This window comes from Acomys russatus, chromosome 5 (assembly GCF_903995435.1).
Source record: "Acomys russatus chromosome 5, mAcoRus1.1, whole genome shotgun sequence".
In the NCBI taxonomy this organism is placed as follows: Eukaryota; Metazoa; Chordata; class Mammalia; order Rodentia; family Muridae; genus Acomys; species Acomys russatus.
Window position 1 is genome coordinate 7880749 of NC_067141.1, and position 15545 is coordinate 7896293.

At 48.5% G+C, this 15545-nt stretch overlaps 2 protein-coding genes across 2 annotated transcripts in view; both read right to left on the minus strand.

The window, feature by feature from the left end:
- Dctpp1 (dCTP pyrophosphatase 1) overlaps positions 1 to 1393 on the minus strand; it is a 2876-nt gene extending 1483 nt beyond the window's left edge. Inside the window, exons 1-2 of the mRNA XM_051145337.1 lie at positions 1209 to 1393; positions 456 to 566 (exon numbers count right to left, since the gene is read on the minus strand). Of these exons, the coding sequence (XP_051001294.1) occupies positions 456 to 566; positions 1209 to 1309 (212 nt within the window). The 5' untranslated portion in view covers positions 1310 to 1393. The remainder of the gene's footprint in view (positions 1 to 455; positions 567 to 1208) is intronic.
- An 8314-nt stretch (positions 1394 to 9707) lies between these two features.
- Sephs2 (selenophosphate synthetase 2) lies at positions 9708 to 11333 on the minus strand. Its single transcript, XM_051145308.1, has one exon. The coding sequence runs from the start codon at positions 11184 to 11186 to the stop codon at positions 9819 to 9821; it is 1368 nt and encodes a 455-aa protein (XP_051001265.1). The 5' UTR covers positions 11187 to 11333; the 3' UTR covers positions 9708 to 9818.
- Positions 11334 to 15545: the final 4212 nt, after the last annotated feature.

A 15545-nucleotide genomic window follows, 5' to 3' on the forward strand; every position in this document is an offset into this window, starting at 1 on the left:
TTTTCAGCTCCACACAGAGATAAAATGCTGGTGCCAACGGTCCCCATGTCATGGCCTTTTCATTTCCCCCTTTCCTTTGAGACAGGGTTTCTCTGTGTAGCTCTGGGTGTCCTGAAATTCACTCTGTAGACCAGGCTGGCCTCCAACTTACACATCCATCTGCCTCTGCCTCCCAAGCACTGGGATTAAAGGCCCTGCTGACCACTTCTTCTTAGACCGAGGCCTTCCTCACTGTTTCTGCACTTTTATTCTCAACTCGGTAACTTTTCCCATCTCCCTACAGGGCTGGGACCCATCTGTCATCTCTGTATCTCCAGCCGCAAAACAGTAATCCATCGGTAAAGAAAATAAAATGAACCATCATTGTGGGGGCTTAAACACATGTCTCTTATTGTGTCCTTCCAGTCCCACCCACCCCCCAACATAGCCTCTTCCAGGAAGCCTCCCATACTCACAAGAGTTCTGCAAGCTCGCCCACTTCTCCCACCAAGGCTAGGAGGAGGTTCCGAGGCTGGTGGAACTGCTCCCAGTCCCGCTCCGCAGCAAACTCCGCATGGAGACGTCGACTGGAATAAACAAAAAGGGTGGAGGGTTGAGTCTCAGGGTTAGAGGGTGAGGAACAAGACGCAAGTCCCAGGCAAGTCGCCGGTCCCTCATACAGATGCGACTAGGAATCCTACAGTCAATTTGTTGGATGTCTTTAAATTACTATCTTTTAACAAGAGTTTCTTATGATCTGGAAATGAACCCGTCCCTGTACAGATTTTAGCCTCAAGCAAGATTTATCAACACTTTTTACTAACGCCCCTATTTCTGCATGCCTCCGTCTAGCTAATCACAGAATGCAGTATTGAGACATTGTCCCCCGAGGCCTTCCTTGATATTCTGCAAGAAAAACAAAACAAAATCTCTACATTTCAGCCTTCCCTATTCACTGCCGGGGTGCAGAGGTGTTATCAGACCCCCGATTATCTCCCCAAGGTAGTATTAACGGTTGGTATTAACAAGTCCGGGGCGTCACCCAATTTCCCCTGATTCAGGTGTACACCGCGCAGGTGAGGTTTTTAGCTACACCCCACCAGAGTTCCACCAGGAGGGCGCCGTCGGACACGAGCATGTGGTTCTTCTTGCGGACCACGTGGAGGGACCCTCTCCACTACAACAAAAGGGTCAATCTCTCCACCCGAGGCTGGGCAAGGACGGCTTACATGTCCTCTAGCGTAGGCTCCGGGCTGAAGCTGAACGGGCCGGCAGCAGCAGAGTCTTCCTGACCCGCATCACCGCGCGCACCGCCACCAGCTTGGGACATTCCGCCCACCGGTCCCAGCCTCGCAGGAGCAAACCCCGCGCCACGTTTAGAGGCGCCTCCCGGGTCCCAGCCAATCACGGCACCTCGGTGCGCTCCCGGGGCGGAGCCTGAGGGGGCCCCAATCATATAGGTGCATTTTTGTGACGGCCCGCCCCTTCTCCGGACTGGACCAATCTGAGAGAGCTTCAAGTGTATTTCTTGGTCTGTACCCTCGAGTTCTTCCTCGCTGGAGAAACTTCTTAAAGGGAAAGGTACCAGTTCACTCTGGGAGAAAAAGCATAAAGCGAGGCTGTTTGCTCAATGGGCGCTAGATGGCGCCAAAGTGAAATGGCATCGCGGAGGAGTCCGGTCCACTGAGGAAAAAAAAAAAAAAACCTCTACAAATGAAGAACAGCGCATGTGTTGTCTCTGGGTTAGGGACACAATTTGGATGAAGTAGATGAGACAGAGTGTGGACTGCCAGACAGGAGGAGGACCCAAGCCTTGTATCCCTTTTCAGTGTCCTACCCCATCAGATTCCAAAGACTGGAAGCAATGAACCCGTCTTTGTCCTACAGGAAGAGGAAGGCATTCGTCTTTATCTGCATCATAGAGTACACGACACAGGAATTTGTAGCAAGCAGATAGGGTCTGGCCTTTGCTCACCTTTCCAGCCCCATGGGTCACTATTACACAGTGCACAGAGGACACCAAACTCGCTTCCATTTGCGAGCCTATGAAGGCTTTATTTTCTTTTTTAAGGCTTATTTGTTTTTATGTGTATGTTTTGTCTGCTTGTACATCTGTGGATCACTCATGTCCCTCGTGCCCAGGGAGGCCAGCAGAGGACGTCAGATCCCCCTGGAACTGCAGTTACAGTTGTAAAGTGCCAGTGACTACTGGGACTAGAACTGTGGTCCTCTGCAAGAGCAGCAAGTGCTGTCGGTACTAACAAGTGCTCTTATCCTTGGAGCCATCTTTCCAGCCCCTTGAGATTTGTCCTGCTAAGATCTACAAAGAAAAGTGTGTGTGTGTGTGTGTGTGTGTGTGTGTGTGTGTGTGTGTGTGTGTGTCTGTGTGGGTATGAACACATGGGTATACGCACATGAGTGAAGTTGTCCACATGGGTCAGAGGTGTGGAATCCCAGTGGTTGTGAGGATCAGATCCCTTTGTAAAAATGACAAAGGTTGTTGGTTGTGTTTTTCGAGACAGGATTTCTTTGTGTAGCCTTGGCTGTCCTGGAACTCACTTTGTAGACCAAGCTGGTCTTGAACTTAGAGGTCAGCCTGTCTCTGCTTCCCATGTGCTGGGATTAAAGATGTGACACCTGGTATGTCTCGTTGTGTGTCCTTCATAACTCTCCTTCCTTAGTTGTGTGTGGCCACTTGTTTTTTTTTGTTTTTTGCTTTTTTGGGTTTTTTTTTTTTTTAGTTTTTAGTTTTGGTTTGGTTTGGTTTTTCGAGACAGGGTTTCTCTGTTGTAGCCTTGGCTGTCCTGTAGTCGCTTCGTAGACCAGGCTGGCCTCCAACTCACACTGATCCGCCTGCCTCTGCCTCCTGGTCGCTGGGAGTACAGGTGTGCACTAACATGCTCAGCTGCCAGTTTTTTGTTTTTGTTTTATTTTAATTCAGAAACTCATATGTAGCCCAGGCTAGCCCCAAGCATACAGTGTTGCTCAGGTTGTTTCCTCCCACCTCAGGTTCTTAAGGGCCAGGAGAGATGTGTTTCATCATGCTCAGCTTGGCTACACCTAAGTTACAAGTAGGAGTCTGAGGCCAAAAGAGGACAGAAAGCGGGTTCAGGCTGAGGAGATCCAATATGTGACGCTACCCAGAAAATGAAGGGTGTTGTCTGTTCTGGCTGGGGAGGAGAGGAGGCAGTGAACCTGTCTCCAGGCTGCCAGGGTGGCCATCCCTGCAGTTGGGTCTGCTCCCTCCTGTCTCTGCTCTCACTGCATCCCTCTCTGCTCCCTCCTGTCTCTGCTCTCACTGCATCCCTCTCTGCTCCCTCCTGTCTCTGCTCTCACTGCATCATCCCTCTCTGCTCCCTCCTGTCTCTGCTCTCACTGCATCATCCCTCTCTGCTCCCTCCTGTCTCTGCTCTCACTGCATCCCTCTCTGCTCCCTCCTGTCTCTGCTCTCACTGCATCCCTCTCTGCTCCCTCCTGTCTCTGCTCTCACTGCATCATCCCTCTCTGCTCCCTCCTGTCTCTGCTCTCACTGCATCCCTCTCTGCTCCCTCCTGTCTCTGCTCTCACTGCATCCCTCTCTGCTCCCTCCTGTCTCTGCTCTCACTGCATCATCCCTCTCTGCTCCCTCCTGTCTCTGCTCTCACTGCATCCCTCTCTGCTCCACCCTGTCTCTGCTCTCACTGCATCCCTCTCTGCTCCCTTCTGTCTCTGCTCTCACTGCATCCCTCTCTGCTCCCTCCTGTCTCTGCTCTCACTGCATCATCCCTCTCTGCTCCCTCCTGTCTCTGCTCTCACTGCATCCCTCTCTGCTCCCTCCTGTCTCTGCTCTCACTGCATCCCTCTCTTCCTTCTTCTATAGCACCTTCCTTTTTGTTTGTTTGGTTTGGTTTTTCAAGACAGGGTTTCTCTGTGCAGCTCTGGCTTTCCTGGAACTCTGTAGACTGGCTGGCCCCAAAAATCACAGAGATCTACCTTGCCTCTGCCTCCCAAGTGCTGGGATTAAAGGCGCTCACCATCACCAGGCCAACCTTCTTGCTTTAAAAAACATTTTTTTTTAAAATGAGTGTTTTGCCTGCATTTCTGTGCACCGTATGTGTGCCTGGGTTTCATGGGATGATCAAAGAAAGAGAGACACTGCAGGATGAGTTTAGGCTTCTCAGCAGCAGCAGCGGGATCAGTTCTGACCAACTAATGCAGACTAGCAGCTTCACTGAAGGGGTTTTTATTAATTGTTACGCAAAAGGCCTTTTAGCAAAAAATCTCTTCTCAGATCTAGGAGTTGGTCTTGGGGAACCTACGCCAACACAGTCCCTGTAAGCATTCCAGGCTTGCCAGCCACGCCTCCTCTCCAGTCCAGACTGCAGCTTTCCCTCTTACTGTGTGCTCGGGGATACACCCCCCAATAGGCTCTTTGTTTTGTTTTGTTTGTGGTGGTCAGGATTAAACACAGGGCCTAACACACATTAGGCAAGCACTCTACCATTGAAAAACATTCTTTTTATTTTTTTTTCTAACTTTAAAAAAGAGATTTATTTATGTATATGAGTCTATATGTACATCTGCACATCAGAAGAGGACATTGGATCCCATGGGACTACAGTTATGAGCTGCCATGTGGGTGCTGGGAATTGAACTCAGGATCTCTAGAAGAGCAGCCAGTGCTCTTAACCACTGAGCCATCTCTTCAGTCCCTGAAACACACTTAGCCCTTCCAGTAGTTTCCTGAGGAAGAATGCATAAGATGAAACCATTCTGATAATTTGCATGTTTCAAAATATCTTTGGTTTTGAAAAAGGGTCTCAGGCTGGAGAGATGGCTCAATGATTAAGAGAAAGGGTCTCGCGGTGTAGCTCTGGCTGGCCTTGAACTCAGGATCTTTACTTTTGTAAATGTAAAGCTTCATAAAAATTAGTATGTCTTAGAAGTCCCTATACTTGGGTAGTATATGCCTTATTTCCCAGCATTCTGGAGGCAGAAGCAGGCAGGTCTCTGGGAGTTCTAGAGCAGCTTGGTCTACAAAGAGAAACTCTCTCTCAAAAAAACCCCAAAAAAACCAAACCCAAAACAAAAAACAAACGAACAAAACCAAAGCAAAGTCCCAACACTAGAGCTGGGCATGTTGGCTTAAATTTGTAATTTTGGTCCTTGGGAAGCTGAGGCAGAAGGACTGCCACAAGTTCAAGGCCGTCCTTGAGTTCATAGTGAGTTCCAAGATAGTCCTGGCTACAAAATCTGACCCCTTCCTCAAAGCAAACAGTAATAAAAAAAATTCACTATGCTGGGAATTGAAAAGGTATGTGATTTTCAACTTATTTTCTGTTTTAAGGCAGAGTCTCGGCCAGGGCTTGGTGGCGCACGCCTTTGATCCCAGCATTCGTGAGGCAGAGGCAGACAGATCGCTATGAGGTAGAGGCCAGCCTGGTCTATAAAGTGAGTCCAGGACAGCCAAGGCTACACAGAGAGACCCTGTCTCAAAAACAAACAAACACAGAGTCTCATACAGCTCAGACTTGCCTGGAACTCTCTACATACATGTGGGTGACTTTGAACCCATGATCTTCCTGTCTCTACCCCCAAGTGCAAAGATTACATGCATGTACTACCAGGCCTAACTACTTTCAACTTAAGTAAAACAAAACAAAAACAAAAAACCTTAAAATTTTTTTTTTTTTTTTTTTTTTTTTTTTTTTTTACGTCTGAATGTTTGCCTGCACGTGTGTATAAGCATATGACATGGGGCCCTTGGTTTAGAAATCTCATCGGTTCTGGAACTAGAGTTTCAGATGGTTGAGCCACCCTGTGGGGGCTGAGGAGGTACCTACCTGGGTTCGCTGCAACAGCAGTCTCCAGCTGGGATGTTCAGGTCTCGGAGTTTGAGAACACTTGCATTATTCTCTGATAAGCTTCTTTTCAGTTTTTTCTTTTTCTTTTTCTTTTTCGGTTGTCCCACACTGGGTTCCTCTGCAACACCCTGGCTATCCTGGACTCTCACTGTACACCAGGCTGGTAAGTTTCTCCCTTCCTCCTGCCTTGGCCTCTGTGCTGTTGGGTCTCCTGGCTCACCTCATTTTCATATGTTTTCTTTGTCTATTCCACGTCTTTTTGTGATTTTGTTTTCTGATAGCCTTTTCCGGCGTTATCATCTCTCACTGCATTGCAGGGCTAGCTTTTGAGAGCCTTTGTGTTTTGTCTTTTACTAATCACTCTTTTGTAGATAGTCTCTTCTTTCTCACACTTACTCCTGAATTGTCTTTCCTTTTTTTTTTTTTTTTTTTTTTTTGTTCAATTTTTGTTTTGTTCTTCAAGTTGGTAGCTCACACGGAAACATAAGAACGAGCTTGGCAGTGGTGCTGCACACCTTTAATCCCAGCACTTGGCAGTGGTGTTGCACACCTTTAATCCCAGCACTTGGCAGTGGTGTTGCACACCTTTAATCCCAGCACTTGGCAGTGGTGTTGCACACCTTTAATCCCAGCACTTGGCAGTGGTGTTGCACACCTTTAATTCCAGCACTTGGAGGCAGAGGAAAGCGCATCTCTAAGATTCAGACCCGTGTGGTCTACAGAGTCAGTTCCAGCTCAGCCAGGGCTACACAGAGAAATCCTGTGTGGAAACAAAACAAAACAAAACAACAAAAAGATTGATGGGCCTACCTGGGCATAATAGTGTAAGCCATTAGTCCTAGCACTTAGGAGGCAGAGGCAGGTGGAGCTCTGTGAGTTCAAGGCCAGTGTGGTCTACAAAGTGAGTTCCAGGACAGCCAGGACTACACAGTGAGACCCTGTCTCAAAAAAGAAAAAAGAAACAACAAAGAAGAATGAGAGGCCTGAGAGATGACTCACTGGCTAAGAGCACTGGCTGTTTTGCAGGGAACCCAGATGCCATCCATATCACCTACATGGCACCTACAACCATCTGTAACTCCAGTTCCAGGGGATTCAAAGCTCTTTTCTGGCCTCATGGGGAGAGGGCGCTGCCCGTGCGTGCTACACACACACGTGCAGGCAATGTATACATTCATATACATGAAATAAAATAAAGGAAAAGCTAAAAAAAAAAAAAAAAAAGAGCTGGCTGTGGTGGCATGTTGGCTCAGTTTTCTTAACAATTACACTTTATTATGCACTCACTATCAGAGCGTGCCTCACTCACAACCCGACTAACCCAAACAAGAGGAAAAGGAGATTAAAGAACACAATAATGAAACCTTAAGGATCTCAGTTCCGAGGAACGAGTCTCCCGGCTTGGTCAGCAGGATCTTAGCAAACCCGCAATTCAACCAAAGTTGCTGCTGGAACCTGGAACCTGGAACAGCAGCTGAGGCCTCAGGCGGAGCCCAAAGTCTTGATGCCTTCCCGGGGGGCAGTTCTCTCTAGAAGTGTCTCTAGAAGTGCAGGGATGAACAGCCAAAACAATCCCAAGTCCTCTCTCTCTCTCTCCAGCCTCTTGTTTTGGGCTCCTACATATATGTCCTCTCAGAGTCTCTACTAGGATGTTTTCAGCTGGTAACATCCAAGCTCCCTCACAAAGAGGTTTGACTTCTAAGTGGAAAAACATCCTTCTCTCTCACTAGTCTGTTCCCCATCCCACAGTTGGGATCAACACAAAAACATGTTTCTCTCTCCTACATAGGCACATACATTTCATCCTGGCACATGGGAGGCAGATCTTTGAGCTCCAAGTCAATCGGGTCTACCTGGCAAGGCAGACAGGGCTATAGAGCAAGTCTGTGTCTAAAGCAATACCAGGACATGAGGTGGCTAGGGAGCATAGCTCGCCGGGAGTGTTTGCCTGACATCCAGCCTGCACAAGGGAAGAAGCAACATTGCAAATAGAAAAAACAAAGTTGCATTCTCAGCAGAGACAGGAAGCCGACGTAGCAAAAAATTTGAGTCAGGGAGGTCAAAAGACAATGGTGTGGACAAGGCTGGGTTGCAGCTTAAGATGCTGTCAAAAATGTGCTACACCTCAACCCCCTAGCCAGTGTTTCAAAACATATTTTCTCTTCCTCCTTTATCACACAAATCCCCCACCCTCACCCGGGTCCGCAGCTTAATGTCCTAATGTCCTAAGTACTAGGTACTGAACTCTTACGCCAGCTAGGCACTCTCCAACAAATCCTGAGTTTTCTTTTGCAGGGGGGTGTTGAGAAGGGTCTCATATAGATGTAGCCCAGGCTAGCCTTGAACTATACAACCAAAGATGACCTTGAACTACTGACCCTTCTGCTTCTACCTCCCAAGTGCCAGCGGCACCACACTGGGCTTGTTTGGTGCTAAGGACTGACCCCCACGGCTTCAGGAATGCCAGGCAAGCATCCTCAGCCCTTGGCTGAGATTTTAATGGCTAAGAGTTTTCAGTCAGGCTGTCTACTGCTGTGCCTGAAGTTCCTGTCCTTTTCTTCCCAGAGGCCAGAGGCAGTCGCCTACCTCAAAGTGTGTGTGTCAGGGGGTGATGCAAAGTGTGAAGACATACTTGACCTGTGCATAAGTTTTTAGCCAGTGTCTCTTCTCAATGCCAACTCCTTGCTGAATCCTTTTAGAAGCATCTCCTGTCAGTATCCCCCACTTTCAGACAGCCTCTTCTATTCTGCTAAGCTGGTTTTACCCTCTCATCTTCTTAGCTTTTAAAAACTTAGTAGTATGTCACAGTGGCACATGCCTGTAATCCCAGCACTCATGGAGGCAGAGGCAGGCAGATAGATCTCTGTTACTTCAAGGCCACCCTGGTATACAAAGGCTGACAGTTCGAGGCCAGCCTGGAACACAAAGGGAGTCCAGGACAGCCAAGGCTACACAGAGAAACCCTGTCTCGAAAAACACCAAAACAAGAAACTTTGTGATTTGTATGTGAGTGTGTGATACTTTTTGTCTACCTTATAATCCCTAGAGTTTATATCCTTTCCAAGTATTCTTTCCGCCATCTTGGGCCAGTGAAAACCCAAATTCCCTGGCTCAGGGGCAGAGACCACATCCACTTTCTATCTTTCTATTTTGCAGGTTCTAAATATTGTGTCAAGGGAAAGAAAAGATTCAGAATTCTAGCTGGCTTTGGCAGCACCCTGGAGGCAGCAGGAGAGCTTAGTCAAGGTTGTTCTCCACTACATGAGAACCTGTCAAACGACCCATAGAACCAAACATTAGCCACAACAGTTTTCCAACAACATCCCTTTTATTTAGTTAGCTGTAAGAAATTTTATTAATTAAATCTCCGGGAATTTTCAGTAAGATTTAGTATCTTAATGACCACCAACATCTGGCTCTGAGGTTTATTCAGTCTCTCCCAGTCCCTAGCAGGAGTTAGAGGGAGAAACATCATCAACAGAGACCAAATCAGGTGGCTGAGGTCTTCCTTTCCTGGTTGGACAAGTTGCTCAACTCTTGCCCAGAACAGGAAAAGAGGCGGTTTCTCAGAAAAATTAGTAACTTGACAGTGAATCAGTGAGAGTTCTCATAACAATTTTGACTTATCAATATATTGGTCCAAATAATTTCATGTTGCAGTTTTTTTTCCATATGTCATCTTAATAATCTCACTCCCTGTGCAGAAATCAATCAACTCAGTGCAAAAGAAAAGATCTCAACCTGTAATAGCCTCAGCTCGCTTTGGGAAAAGGTCCCCTACTGCTCATCCCCACAGCAGATGAACACACATTCCCCCGCCCCCCAATCTTCCTTCCGGCCCTGGGTGTACACACAGGCAGCTTTTGATGGAACTAGCAAGGGCACCTGGAGGTGCTATGCAGGCAGCCTTCGGATGGGTCTTAAAATCAGTCCTGGCCGACAGCCCGTGAGCATGTAGAATGGCTCTGAGCTCGCGACAACTTCTGCTATTCCATTTCATGAACTAGGCTCACAGGCTGTGCTGGAATTATCAGGGACGGGGGCAGCAGGAGCAGGGGCTCCCCGAGGTAGAACTTCGATAACGCGAGGCTTGTCAATGATCCGGGCTGTTCGGTTCCCTTTCTCCACAATGCCAACGATCCATGCCTGGTGACCCTCTCCATATTTGGAGGATTTGATTTCTGAACAAAAGCGAGCTGCCTGCTCTCTTGGCAGGCAAATCAGCAATCCCCCGGAGGTTTCAGCCGACGTTCCCTGGAGGAGGCCAAAGCGCCCACTGGCTTTGCTGATGGCTGCCATCTTGGCAATGATTGGCAGATTGTGAATGACAAAGGAAACTTCGTTTTTCTGTTGCTTTGCTAGGTTCTGAGAGTGTCCTAAAATGCCAAAGCCTGTGATATCCGTGGCTGCGTGGGCATTAAAGGTGTGCATCAAGCCAGCAGCAGTTCTGTTCAGAGTAGCCATATTGAACATAGCTTCCTGGTAGGCCAACTCTACTTCCTCTCTGGAAACCACCATCTTGATTTTATTCCACTTTTCAGGATTATCCAGCCATTGGTGGGCATTGGCGGCCACCTGGGTTCCTAAGGGCTTGGTTAACACCAGCACATCTCCTACCACGGCGCTATCAGGCATTATGAACTCATTCTGTGGGCACACCACAGTGGCAACCCCGCCGATGATGATCCAGGGGTTGACCACTGTCTGTCCACCTGTCACTGCCGTCCCTCCCTCCTCCGCGGCGTCCCGAAAGCCTTTGATCATGAGAGGCGTCACCTTCTCTCGTTCCTTCTCACTCATGCTCTGGCTCACGCTGAGCAACATCAACATATTGTCACACTCCGTAATGCCCATGGCGTAGAGGTCACTGAGCACATTGGCACACGCTATGCGCCCCATCATGTAGGGGTCTTCCACCAACGGGTAGAAGAAGTCGGTGGTCTGCACCAGCGACAGGCCGCCGTGCCTCAGGGGGATGACGCAGGAGTCCATCCCGATGCTCAGCGAGGGGAAGGCGGAGCCCGGGCCGGCCCTGGTGGACAGGCCCCCTTCCTGCACCGTCTCTTCCTGGCTGGCCCCGACCAGACCCGAGGCGAGCGGGGGCTGCGGCGCGGGCCGCGTCAGTCCCTCCAGGAGTTTGAGCAGAGTCTCCTGGGGGACCTTGCAGCCTCAGCCCTTCATGCCGGAGAAGCTCGTCAGCCGCCAGCTCGGGCTGAAGCCCAGGGTCTGGGGCTCGAACGGCCGGTAGTTGGAGAAACTCCGGCCAGCGGACCAACCCGCCGGGCCCAAGGACCCCTCCGCGGCCACCAGCGCCGCCATGGCCTCTCCGCTGGCGCCCGCCGCCGCCGCCGCCGCTTCCGCCATCGCGCCGCCCGCGGGAGAGGCTGGGCGGACCACAAGGCCCTGGTACCTGCAGGCGAGCCTACTTGCCACAGCAGGCAAGGTTCCCAGAGGAGACGGTCTCCCACACGTGCCCGGCCGGAGGACGCAAAGCCACGCTGCTTGTCCGAGCGCCGCGCGCGGGGTCTCTATTTATAGGCAGCGTGATTGACAGCCGCTCCACCCAATGACGACTCCGGTACCGAGGGGCGGGCTTCCTTTGCTCAAAAAGGTGTGTGACAATTTAACCGTCTGCTTGCACAACCGGTCACCGCGAGATCGTCACGTGAGACCCTTGTAACTGGCTTGGAACGCAGGTCTCTATGTAGACCAGGTTGGCCTCGAACTTGTGTCCATCCCTCTGTCTCAGCTTCCCGAGTCGAGTGCTGGTGTTACAGGTTGGAGCCACGATGCCCAGCCGCCTTACCCCCGCCGGCTTAAAAATGTGAACCTGGTCTTGGAATTGACTGGCCAAGTCGGCTGTGTTGGAATCTCTTTACTAAAGATTAAGTAACTTGGCAGAAGGAAGCCCTGGCGCTTGGTTAACCCATGAAGGTCAGAATAGTTCTAGGGTCATTTGACTAGACACAAAGCCGATCTAGGGTAAGAAAACACTTTGAGGGGAGAACCGGGGGAAGAAAAGGGACATTACAAAGCAAACACCGTTATTATGTAAGCAAATTGCACCATCGATGTTGTGAAATTTCACACGGAGTTAAAGTCCTGCACAGGTTTGGGTACTGTTTTGCCCATTAACTGCCAGTCGGGTTGTTGTCTCCAGTGCGAGTTAATTTATTGATGCAACAGAAAAGCTTACCTGACTACTCTGTGCTAAGATGTCTGTATTTCTTGAAGCTAATATATAGGAGAATTCATGATAGACCCGGGAAGGAAGTTTTGCCAGTGTCTATTAAAATTGTAAATGCTAATGCCAGAGTAATGGTTTCCTGCCTGTGATCCCAGCATTTGGGAGACTGATAGGCTCACTGTCAGTGTGTTCCAGGCCAGCCTGGACTATATACATTGAAACCCTAAAACGAATAAATGAATAGATTTTCTGCTGTCACCGGGTGTAATCCCAGCACTTGGGAAGCTGAGGGAGGAAGGTGGTGACTTGCATGCCAGCCAGGGCTGCACAGTGAGACCTTGTCTCAAAAAAAACTTAAAACAGGGGCTGGAGAGATGGGTCAGAGGTTAAGAGCACTTGCTATTCTTGCAGAGGACCTGGGTTCAGTTCTTAGCACCTACATGGTAGCTAGCATCTCTAATTCCAATTTCCAGGGGGTCTGATGTGCTATTCTGGCTTCTGAGAGCAGTGGGGACACGTATCATGCATGCACAGTCAATCATGCGGTCAAAACACTCCTACACATACAAAATAAAAAATAAATCTTTTATTATTGCTGTTGTTTCTGATGATGTGTGTGGGTATCCAGGGATGGCTGTGTAGTTGGTTCGCTCCTTCCACCTTTGCATGGACTCATGGAATCTCACTGACGTTGTCAAGACAGAGGCAGGAGGATGATCTCTGTGAGTTCGAGGCCAGCCTGGTCTACAGAGCTAGTGACGGGGCAGCCAGGGCCACACTGAGAAACCTTGTCTCAGAAACAACCAAAACCGAAACCAAAGATCTTCACAGTAATCGCTTTTAATCACTAAGCTGTTTCACCAGCCTCGGATTATAATTTTAAAATAAGCTATAGCTTTGATAGCACCCCTGTGAGTTGTTTTTAATGGAATAACTATTTTAATTTTCATTAAAACACTGTGAGTTAGACTTCCTCCCGAGCGCTGGGATTAAAGGCATGCGCCACTACACCCGGCCTAGACTTCTGTTTTCACTGTAGAAGGAGAGGGTGCTGGAGAGATGGCTCAGCCGCTAAAACTGTTGCTGCCCTTTCAGAAGACAAATTTGTTTCTTAGCTCCCACTTGGTGGCTCACACATCCCTACCTATAACTCCATCTCCGGGGGAGCTAAGACCCTCTTCGGGCTTCCTCATTCATGCACATGTGTCATGCCCTTACACACACACATACATGAAGATGAAGAGACAGGGTTTCTCTCTGTAGCCCTGGCTGTCCTGGAACTCGCTCTGAAGACCAGGCTGGCCTTGCATGCAAGAGATCATTGGCCTGTCTTTGCCTCCCGATTACAAGCACATGCCACCATTTTGAAATAAGCGCCACCTGGCTTAAAATAAAATATTATATAAAAAAAAGAAAGGATATGAGGTATGGGTGTGTCCTATTCAAGGTCACCACCAAGTCAGAGCGGATGCAAATTAGAGCCCATCAATTAGCCTGCCTGAAGTACAGTAGAAGACATCTGACAGCATTTAGGACTTGAGGACATGATTTGTTTGTTTGTTTGTTTGTTTATTGAGACATGGTCTCACTGTGTAATGGAGGCTGACCCTGAACTCACAGAAATCCACCTACTTCTGCCTCTTGGGTCCCAGGATTGAAGGTGTGCACCACCATACGCTGCTTTCAACTTTTTAAGAATAGATTGATTTTTCTTTTGTGTGAATGAGTGTTTTTCCCATATGTATGTAAGTGAAAGTGGAGTTACAGATGCCATATGTGTGCTGGTATCTGAACCTGGGGCCTCTGGAAGAGCACACAGTGTTCTTAAATTTCTGCCCCTTCTCTCCAGTGCCTCAACTTAAAAAAAAAAAAAAAAAAAGATTTATTTATTTATTTATCATGTATACAGTGCTCTGCCTGCATGTACACCTGCATGTGAGAAGAGGGCACCAGATCACATTATAGACGGTCGTGAGCCACCATGTGGTTGCTGGGAATTGACCTGAGGACCTTTGGAAGAGCAGCCAGTGAGTGCTCTTAACTTCTGATCCATCTTTCCAGCCACGCAGTGCCTCAACTTTTTTTTCCTCAACTTTTTTAAAAAGAGGAAAAATTTGGGCCCAAAAGAAAGCTCAAGGGTCAAGTTGCTGGCCACCAAGCCTGAGGACCTGAGTGTGATCCCAGGCATTCAAACAGTGGAAGGAGAGAACCGATTTTCCATAGGGGTCCACACATACATGCGCGCGCGCACACACACACACACATGCTCTCATACATACACGCGCACACACACTCAAACCCATACACATGTATGCACACCCACACATAAACACATACACATGCACACACACTAAGTAAGATGTAATTTAGAAAAAGTAAAGTATATATTTTAGAATTTATAAAAGCAAAAATGGTACAATAGATGAGGAAGCAAAAGATCTGTGGATTTTTTTTTTTTTTAAAGTTTTTTTCTCCTTTTTGGTTTTTCCAGACAGGTTTCTCTGTGTAGCCTTGACTGTCTTGGACTTGCTTTGTAGACCAGGCTGGCCTGGAACTCACAGTGATCCACCTGCCTCTGCCTCCCAAGTGTGGGGATTAAAGGCGTGCACCACCACGCCCAGCTATGTTTTCTTAAGACGTATTAATTATACATAACAACGTGTTTCCAATGACACTTCTTGCGTACGTGCTGTCTCATACTCAGCCCTGTATCCCTCTCTATCCTCTCTACTCTGCCGATCTCCTTCCTTTTCTAGGCTTGTTCTTTTCCGTCCTCCTGTCTTGGTCTTTAGGCATGTGGGGCCAGCCTGCCAATCTCTGACCTTAGACCTTTGATCTAGCCTCTATAGTTGATGCAATCAAGCTGTGACCTTGAGGAAATGATAGGACAGTCCTGTCCCTCTGTGCCACTTCAGTAAACTGGGGACCATAATTCCTGTTTAGGAGGCAGCATGGTGACAGGAGGAAAGAGTCAAGCATAAAGGCCTTTGAAGCTTCTCAGCATATGGCACACTTAAAGGAGCCTCCTGCCTCAAAGAGAAAAAAGCTCTGTCATCACCTGGCAAGTTAAATAGTGACCAGACTGGGTAGACCTGCTGTTTGCCTTCTCTCTTGTTCTTTGGACTTTCCTCTTTCAATTACAATTACAATTTGCCCCCTCCCCTTTTCTGTTTTTTTTTTTTTTTTTTTTTGGTCCTCATTCCCGGGGCCCTCCCCTCCTGCTCCCCCTACCCCTCAACCCCCCTACCCCTCATCACCCCCAGAGACAGGGTTTCTCTGTGTAGCCTTGGCTGTCCTAGACTCACTTTGTAGACCAGGCTGGCCTTGAACTCACATTAATCTGCCTGCTTCTGCCTCCCTGAGTGCTGGGATTAAAGGCGTGCGCCACCACGTCCAGCTTAAAATTTGTCCCATTTGTAGTCAGTCAGTCCTGTAGGCTGATGTCACGGTCTGGATGGGAACCGTCCGCCAAGGCTCACGTGTTGAAGACGTAGGCCCCACCAGATGGATCTGGTGGGTTTGAAGTTATGGGGTCC